This window comes from Hipposideros armiger, unplaced genomic scaffold, assembly GCF_001890085.2.
Source record: "Hipposideros armiger isolate ML-2016 unplaced genomic scaffold, ASM189008v1 scaffold_10, whole genome shotgun sequence".
NCBI classification, from domain to species: Eukaryota; Metazoa; Chordata; class Mammalia; order Chiroptera; family Hipposideridae; genus Hipposideros; species Hipposideros armiger.
Window position 1 is genome coordinate 8746721 of NW_017731360.1, and position 9870 is coordinate 8756590.

Genomic DNA, 9870 nt, shown 5'->3' on the forward strand with positions numbered 1-9870 from the left:
GGCCCCACAGTGATACTCTCTTGTCAACAGGTTCTGGGCTAGGAGAAGTTTCTAAAGCTACAAACTAACCCACCCCCATTCTTTGCTCTAAAAAATAAAATCCCATGTGCCTGTGTTATCTAGGAAGAAGCTGGGATTTTCAGGAATTTCAAAATGTTCTTTTAGGGAGGGCAAGTTACTGGGTAGAGACATAAAGCTAAATGAACCACAGGGACTAAATAGGGGCAATGGAGCCAGAAAGAAAAAGAGCTGATAGAACAAGGAAAGCTAGAAAAAGAAAGGAAGAAAGCAGAAGGATAGCATGCTAGGAGAAAGCCTGGGACAGGTCTGGATATAAAATGGTAAATTATCTGAAGGCAAGAACTGTGACTAATTCCAACATGAGGGTTACTTTTAACTATGTGAAGACCTTACGATAGGGAAGATAGAAAATTCTTCAGAATGCATATATTCAGGACCAAGAAGCGAAAACTATAGGGAAACAGATTTTGGCTTAACATAAGAATGATTTACATACAAAAATCAGAGATGTCCAAAGATATAATGTGCTATATCTTGGGAGATATTTAATCACAAGCTGGGAGGCCACCTGGTCTCTGAATCTCTAAATGATACTGTACAGAAGAGTCAAGCCTGGAAGGGGAGAGGAGCTGGCCCCTAACATTCTGATAATGCTGCCTCTCTGCAGCACTCCAGTTCATTGCCTTAGTAGGCAATGAATAAGTGAATGGATGGCAGCAACCATGTTTTCCCCTTCATTTGTATTCTCTGTGTTTTGTTGAGACAGGATCCTATACATATGGAAGGCTCTTCTTTAAAGAGACAGTAAAGGAGAAAAGGAGACTAAACTGCATCCTTTATTGATTTTGGGGGGACCTGAAGAAATAGTTGGGACTCTTTGCCTCCCCATCCCCCTGTAATCTTTAAAATGTTTGATTTATTTTATTATTTATCCCAAATAGAATTGTGACTACGATAAAGGAGAGCGCTGCCCTCTAGGATGTCAGTCACAAAAGATTAGGAAAGCATTCCTAAAGCATGCATTTCCTCAACAATCTGTCATCTATACATTTAGTTAGGCTATTATTAAAGTTATTTAGCTTTGAGTCTGTATTTTCCATCTATGGGAGTAATAAGCTACTTTCTCTTTTTGCCTCTCAAGCTCCAGTATGATAGGAATTTCATTTCCAAAATGAAATACTTCACGAATTTGTGATTGTTGATCACAACCACCCCGCTTCCTCTTCCAGCCTAACCGTCTATGGCTTCCTCACTTGAACAACCATATCTTCACGATTTCAGCAGTCCATTCCTAGGTCCACACCAATGTGTTTCTTTTCGCATCGTGTCCTGTTGCAGTAAAAAGGAGATTCTAAGGCATGAGGGGTAAGAGCCACAGAAATGAGAGCAGACCTCCTGACACTGTCCACGACAATGTAGAGGAAGCGCGTAAAGTTGTCGCACATGCCATGGATAATAGAGAATAAGAAGGAGTTGTCATTTTGGTACTAGAAAGGGAGAGACAAACAACAGCGGAAGCTTGAGTACAATAAAAAAAGGGCAAAATTTCTATTTATAAAAGAAACAATATGATAGTCCTTCTCAATGTGGTTGAGAATGCTGTGAAAAAAGTTTGGGATTTTATAATTTCTATGAAGAAGAATAAAAGGGAAGGAAACTCTGTAGAGAAGTTCTGTATATCTTGACTATACCCAATACTGTTAGGGAAAAAAAAAGAAAGAGAAAGTGTCTCATATTATTTTTGAATTTTCTGTCTTTCTTTTGAAAATATGTGATCACTGGGTAAAACCCAAATATAAAGTTTGATTGGTAATGCTTTCTAAAGAATAACCAAACCTCAACTGCCCAGTGTGTCTGTCCTACATGCTTATCTGTAGGAAGTATTATAGAAGTGACTTAGGAATGTGGGAGAAAGTGAATTGGCTTATATCCACAGGAATTTCAGACTAAAACTGAGTAATAGAAAGACATATACAAGGATTTAGAATGACAACTGGAAATCTAATCCACAGATTATCCCAGGTTAATCTTAGTCAACAGAGTCAATATCTTTGTCCTTCAAAACTTTTACCAAAGATGTAAACAAGTAGTAAAACCGACCCATGCAAACTGAATCTCCTTCCTATACCAAGTATTAGCATAAGAAAATGGCTAAAAGATAGGTTCAAAATATTGATGCTGGCTTTATTTTCAAGCATGTTCCACTCTAAGTATATACCATATGTATAAGATGAATTGCTTAAGAGTATAATAAATTTGGTAAGTATATACCATATGGATAAGGTGAATTGCTTAAGAGTATAATGAATTTGGAAAGACATTTTTTAACTTTAATAATTTTAAGTGCTGGTTCAAATACCAATATGGAGCAGGAGGAAATAAACACAGCTATTTAATTGCTTACTTTAATATAAAAAATTCCAAGAAGTTAATGTGTGTTTGTGTTTTAGTTTCCATCCAATAGTCCCATTTCCCAAAAGTTCAAGAATTGAATGATAACCAGAGTTTTTGGTTCCTGGAATAAGCTACAGATTCATTCTCATGAGGTAGGCTTGTCTCTACGTTACTAGGTAGAAATCTGGGCACCAGGTAGTTAAATTAACTTCTCAGAATCATTCTAGAAATGATTAATAGCAAAATCATGGCGAAAATTCAGTAATTTTTACTGGTTTGTATTAACAACTTTAGTCCATTTTGTTTTTTACTTATCAACCTGCCATTAAGAAACTGAGCCAGCATAAAACCAATACACAGTTATTTGGATCTGTCTATGGTATTGAGAATGAAATGAGGTGTGAGAGGAAAACAAAGACTATTTACAGCGTTAGATTACAAATATCGGCAGATTAACTTCAGGTAATACAAGGCTGTAATGTCCAGTGTTATTCCTCTAATAACTGTGATGGGTATATCTTTTGGGTCTGTACTGGCCAGCTTAGTCCAATACAGAGGCTTGGCCCTTCTCCTCTGACCATCAGTAAGCATCTCTGAGGACTCTTGCTCCACTTCAGAAAACTACAAAGTATTGTTGGCTTACTACGCTAGACTTTTAATAGACTTGGAATAACTCTAATACAAAGGGAAACAAAAGTCAAGGTGAAGTTTACAATAATAATTCATAAACAGCTGTGTACAGGGATGAAAACTGGAAATACAATCTGAAACAGTTATAAAAGTATCAATAAAATTCTAAGATTTCCTTTTTAGCTCCTTGAAACAAGAATCTAACCAAATGCTCCAGTTTTGTTATTTCATAAGGAAAACTCTTACATCCCTATTTCACAAATAAAGGGGAGTACTTATGACCATCACTTTCTGTGTTAGAGAACAGCTTCGCGATATTTCAGGTTGACTTGAGGTCTCTTGTTTCTTATTGTGAGTGAATCAATAAATATGCTTAATTACAAAATATTTGTTGTAAGTAGACATAGCCTGGGACATGAAAGATACACACTCATACCAGATTTTTAAATTTAACCCACTCCTTGCTTCTTTTCCCATTTTGTGGGGAAGGCCTATAATGACAGAACAGCAGTTTTCAGGAATACCTGGGAATTATTTCTACATGTCTACAGAGACAATAAAATAATAGTGGGGAAGTTGAAGGACAGAAGATTCTTGGCTTTACTGTTCTCTCTCTCTCTCTCTCTCTTTTTTGATATAAAAAGCCATCATCTTAAAAACAAAAAGTCTTGTTTAGAAGTTTCATCAACTAAAAGGCATGAGGAGTAAAACAAAGTACAATAATCTCAGTTTGATAATCCCATGAAACTCAGATTTCAAAACAAATATTTGAGACAACATTAACCAAGTCATCCATATTGGTACAATCAAGTGCCATAAACAGCAAGCTACATGCAAGGTTTCATTAATACCGAGGCAAAAAACAACCGATTAAGGCATCTGAGTTGTGAAGAGAGAACACGCTCATATTTACTTCAGGAAAGCCTTAAAAATCAACATGCAAACAGAGGACATATACTTGTCACGACACAACTTTAGCTCACAAGGTCATCAATGAAAAACAATTGATTTCAACACAAATTTAAGAAATAAGCATGTCTAAAGTGTATCAGGAAAACAAAATATATCAATATATATTTTAAGCTTACCATAATGGCTAAATATTGCTTCTAGCAGTATAATTACTTAAGTCATAAAGAAGTTAACACAGTATTTTAATTCAGAGAAGGGTATGTTTATGTCCAGATTTTTAATAAATCTGTATTCCAGGACTTGTAACGATGGGTCGAGTAGTCTGGGAAATTCAGCCCTGGCTGGAGGCTAAGGGGCACCAGCACCATTTTCCTTAAACCATCAACATCCTACTTGTGAAAAGATGGCATGTAACCATTGCAGATCTCTTCTCTACACCAGGCAGGATAAAGATTTCTGTCCCTGTACATCTCAGAAATACACGTAAGAAGGCCACAGAAGTCAAAAGCCCTTTTCCAAAAAAAGGCCTTTGTATACACTGGTTTGATATCTCAAGAACAGGAGTGGTTTTGGATTCATAGATTAAAATGTATCATTTTAAGGCTTTTGAAAGGTTAGCAAGTTGAATTGTTTTCTTAAACTACAGGGCCCATGCCACACAGATGACTATAGAAGATAAGGAAAATATTCCATCAAATATTTCTACCAAGTATCCTGCTTCATGGGAAACACTGGAGAGGAGGACACAGCAACAATCAACAATGAGAACATGCAGGATAAGGGGTAAAGCTTTTGGGGGAAGGTCCTGACCTGCCGTATGCTTAGACCTGATTTCTCTAAAATTATTCAGCCTCAGTGAAGAAAGCTGGCTTGGGCAATCCATTCCTACTCCCCTGTAACCCATGACACATATTCTACAAAGGGTAACATTTTTTTTACAGAAAAATGATCATGAGAACTCCCCTAGGACAGCGGACTATCAAGATCAGATAGCATCATACAGGAGATAACACAGTAGAAGTCAACGACCAAAGTTCAATGGTTTTAGTCTTGACGTTTCAGGCGAGCGCCCTGTTTTTCGATCACAGAAAGACCAACCACCAAACAGCCAACGCAAGAACCACGAGAAAAGACATCATGAAAGGAATACGAGGAGATGGAAAAGTACTAGAGTAGAGGTGGCACTTTTTGAAAGACTTGTGATCCTCGGGGATTGGAATAGAAACCTTGGGAAGAATTTCTTCATTTTCTTGCTGGGGCAAGGTTCTTTCAGCAGATCTCTCTTGCCTTTTACTTTTCTCTTCATGCTGCACTAACAGAGCACGTTCCTGTGTCTGCTTTCATGGTAGAAGATCAAGAAAGACAGAGAAAGATGAACAAAATGACAGATGAAAAAATGCTCAAAAGTGATACTTGGGGATGTGCAAAGGATTTAAGGAGATCTTTTGGACACTATTTCACTTTACTTTGGCAATTTATCCCGACAAAGTTTCTATAACACAGTAGGGTACTCAACAGATCATTTTTTGAATGAATGAACACTACAAGTCCTGAAAGTTCAAGGAATCACTGGATTTCCTTATAGTATTTATTCTTCCTTCAAGGATAGTCACATATGAATTTTGGGTCATTTTTCATTGTTTTGGTGCTGCCAATTTTTCTCATTTGGGCAAAGCCAATAATGAAAAATTCTTCTTCCCATCAGAAAAGTTCCTTTTATTACAAATAGAATGGCAGAATATAAAAGTTATCCCCATATCTCTTCATATAGATTTTAAAAACTGTAACAGTTCATTCAATATGGCAGTTAGCTTTTGCTCAGGGGAATAAAAATCTTAATCCTATACATTTGAAAGATTGCAAAGAAAAAAAGTATAAAAGTTTATATGTGTCTCCAAGGTCTACCCCCCAAAATAAAACCCCAAAACCACAAATCTTAACAATTGCAAACTCCCCTCCCCTCTCTCTCAGAATCATGATTAAAAATAATAACAACCATCATGAAGGTTGATACATCACATTAAGCAAATACTTTTGAGATTTTTAAGGAAAATTACTTTTTTCCAATTGTCCAATTGTGAAGTCCCCACCCCCACCCCCCATTTCTGTACTCTGCCATCCAGTCAAGACACATTATCTATGAAAGGAAAAACTTGGCTCTAAGTTCTCTCAGTTGAGCCAGCCTTCTTGGATCACTGTGGAAGTGCGACACTGGTTCTTTGCACACCCCTAAGTGATATGTATCAGGGAGAAAGTAGCTGGGGGACTGGTCAGCAAAAAAGAAAAGAAGAAAAGAAAGGATGCAAAATTATAATGATTTTTAAAAGAAAATAAAGGGGAGAAGAAAGACAACATAAAAAGAATAGGGTACAATTAAATTAATTTTCTCTCTGAATACATATTTACATCTTCATGCAGCTTTTCAACCAGCCATGCGCTGAAATAAGCAAATTGAAAGCTGCAAAAGCTGCAGCAGTGGAAATGTTATGTGTTAGGTCAAAAGGCAGTGAGTGTGAATTTACCAGAATAGCCGAAAGAAAACAAAAAATTACTCAGCAGCTGCTGTTCGATTCTGGGGGGATTATCTGCTTAATGCCATGACAAGAGCAAATTCTGATTGAGAAGCACAAGTCATAACAGCAGCTTTACCTCTGGCCCACCAACCTTTCTTTCCGAGAGAAGGACAGAGGTTTTCTTCACCTGGTCATACACAAATTATATAAAATTCAGTTGCTTTTTTTGCAATGCAACAACAATGCTGTCAAAGGTGGAAGAGATATCCCCAGAGAGCAGAAATATTGTACTAATTATTAAAGAAAAAGTAAGATACACCAGAAAGTGGAATTATCCTATATAAAAGGTTATCACAGTACAGTCCTTATTTATTTCATTATTCATTTAGAGAGGTCATATACACAAGCATAGAGCTAAAGTTGCTTAAGTTCTTCCCCACTGATCTAATTTAATTTTTAAAGAGTCATTTTCTTTAAACCCACAGAATGACACAGCCATTTGCAAAACCAGCCCTGAGATAGTTCTGAAGGGTTTCTATTTAAGACATAAAATATTTTCTGGAAATGGAGGCTGATTCAAATTTTCCAAACCTCATCCAAGAGAATACTAAGTTACTTTTTCAAAGTAGTTGAACATCTTTTATTATTCGCACAGAGTCAAAAAGGAAACTTCTAGAAAATATGTAGTTACCAGGCGAGATAGCAACAGGCATTTTCTCCATGAGGAAAAAGTCACTGTTCTCAGTTCAGGGGACATTCTCTAGATTTAGAATACAAAACTAGCATCTATGCATACAAAGGCACAGAGGCTGAGACAACAGTGAATATGACAAACTGTGTCCTATCATCCCTGGTAACTCTATTTAGCTTTCCATCATTCAGGAATTCTTCACCTTTACTGGGTGAAACTGTTTCAACTCTACTTGGAGAATTGTTAGCCAATTTTCATCACATTTTGAAAAATATAAAAAGCACCCTTTGTGAACCAACTTTTATTTTCTTCTCCAGTTCCAGAAACTAAACAATAAGTTGGATAGTTTACCATAAATTCTGAATAGAAAAACAAATGTTTTTAAATTATTAAGACATCACTTTACCTTTCTTAACTAGAATTGCTATTGCTTTGGGGTAAAAAACGAGCATATAATTAAAAAATCATTATAATCAGTCATTGAGTCATTGTGACTATTTATATAAATATTTAACCTGACAGACTAAAAATTAAGTAAATAATTTCTGAATATACGCTAAAGGTAACTTTTAAGATATTCTCATTACACAGATGTATTTAGCTGGGTGTAGAGTTTCTACAATAGGTAATGACAACAATAATAAAAAAAGAACAGCCCCTGAAAGGTATCTCTGGCTTCCTCTAACAGTGACTACGGTATGTTTTAGAACAGCGTATCAAAAGTCTGATGTTATCATGAAGATAAAACTAAATCAATAGTTTTCCTAAAATTGAATACAATCATTAATACGTGGTATTCTGCATTCTCTGGCTTAGGGGCCTCCTTGGTTTATTACATAATTGTGGCCAACCATTCCAGACATTTCTAAGTTGTGCAAATGTTCAAATAAAGTTTTTAAAAAATGCTTGTCCCTTTCCAATTTTGACCTTACTAAATTTAGTAAACTCTCTGGTCCTTGAAGGTACAGTTTGAACATAAAGTTCCACTGGCTTACGGTCAATTTGTAAACACACCCCAGCTAGCAGCATGCAGCTGCAGAGAGAGTTCTCAAACCCTAAATCATCCACGGGTAGCTCTAAGTGCCTCCCATAATTAGACTGGGTAGTCCCTATGACTTAAAAAAAACAAGTGTTTGATCAATGCCTTAAAGCTGCAATGAACTGGTGAGGCACCAAAGCTAAATTTTGGCTTTAAACTTCCTCTCAGATACAGAATATTAATATACAAAAACATTTATTTCACTCATTCTCACAGTTGGTCATGTGGACAGAGTACTCACTCCTTCTCCTGTGGGGATCTGGCCATTGATGTTAAGTGTTCGGAACGGGGAGTGAGTGGATAAGCGTTTATCCCACTCACTAGGCCGTGGTTCTGGTACAGATTCCATGAAGTTCTTCTTCAGCTCACTGATGCTGGCGTGATGTTTTTTGATCTCTTCTTGACTTTTGTCTAAATCCTATAGTTGAAAGGACAAAGATGCAAAACAATGAGTACTCAGGGGGGGAAAAAAAAACACACCAAGGGAAGCCCATCACCGTCTATGGGCAATGGCAGAAAACTCACCACATCCAGGATAGATGTTATTAATCCATAAATTGCATTCAAATTGTAAATATACAGCATGGTATATTTGCTTGCTTTTAAAAAAAAAACAAAAACAAGGTGCTTTTCTTGGAAGCAGTGAAGCGTCATAACCCCATAGCTCTTAACCTATAAGGAGCTCACTTTTTAATTTTACAACCCTTCTTCCCATCATGACACATTGCCAGATCTCCAGCTCCTCATCCGAAGAAGGTCATCCCACAACTCAATTAGCCTCGACTTGATATGAACGAATTTAGGCTCAGCTCAGGCAGGATGGAGATAGCAACAGATAAGGAGAAGCTGTTCAATAAAGGACATGGTGAGGGATTCAGCTCCTACCACTGGCTGCCTGTGTTGCTGACTTGCATCTGTATAGTACCCCTCTATTTCTACCCAGAGATGGTTTGGCTCCCCTATCACTAGGTGGCTGTTGTTGGGTTTTGGTAAACAGGAGTAGCCCTTTCTTGATATAAGAATTTATTGCTGGTATGTAAATGTTGAATCACTATGAAACTAATATATTGTATGTCAGCTATAATTGTGCAAAAAAAACCAAACAAAAACTTATTCCTCTGGGAGAAAGGGATCGGATTTAAGATTATTAAAAAAAATTTTTTTTTTTTTACTGAAATTCTTGGCTCAAGCCTCCAGAGTAGGTTGTTACTAAGTCCGAATAATTATTCAGGGGTATATAATACAATGGCTTTTTTTCCTTGCCAATACTAGTCACACAAACTAAAAGCCTTATGCTTTCTATCTTCTCATAGCTTCAGTTCATTCCCACGTACAATTCAAAAGAGGGACCTTCTTCTAGTAACCGTCAATGATTTGGGCATGATTTAACAAGAGTTCATCAAATATCCTATTGCCCTCCTCGATGATTTAAAATAACAACTGTTCCAGCATACTTGCATACTGGACAATTAGGGGTAAGCTCCTAAAGGGGATATTCCAGGGAGAAATGATCAAAACTAAGGTTAATACAACTAAAAACATGAGAAGTAATATTCAGGTTTATGGAACAGGAGGTATACAACAACTTTCTAAAGGGAAACTTGGCCAGAAATAACCTGGAAAATACAACTTGAAGACAAAACTCAATGTTTCTTGTCCAACATTTTTCT

At 36.7% G+C, this 9870-nt stretch overlaps 1 protein-coding gene across 22 annotated transcripts in view; it reads right to left on the bottom strand.

Annotated features, from left to right (window-relative positions):
* The window catches only part of EPB41 (erythrocyte membrane protein band 4.1), a 189670-nt gene that overhangs the window by 27324 nt on the left and 152476 nt on the right, over window positions 1-9870 (bottom strand). For 11 of the 22 annotated variants that reach the window (XM_019660270.1, XM_019660309.1, XM_019660319.1 and 8 more), the window contains 2 exons: window positions 8442-8618; window positions 6607-6657 (listed from right to left, as the gene is read on the bottom strand). In XM_019660270.1, coding sequence (XP_019515815.1) covers window positions 6607-6657; window positions 8442-8618 — 228 coding nt within the window. Of the gene's footprint in view, window positions 1-5183; window positions 5295-6606; window positions 6658-8441; window positions 8619-9870 lie in introns of all 22 variants that reach the window. The other 11 variants (XM_019660422.1, XM_019660299.1, XM_019660412.1 and 8 more) reach the window with 4 other exon arrangements.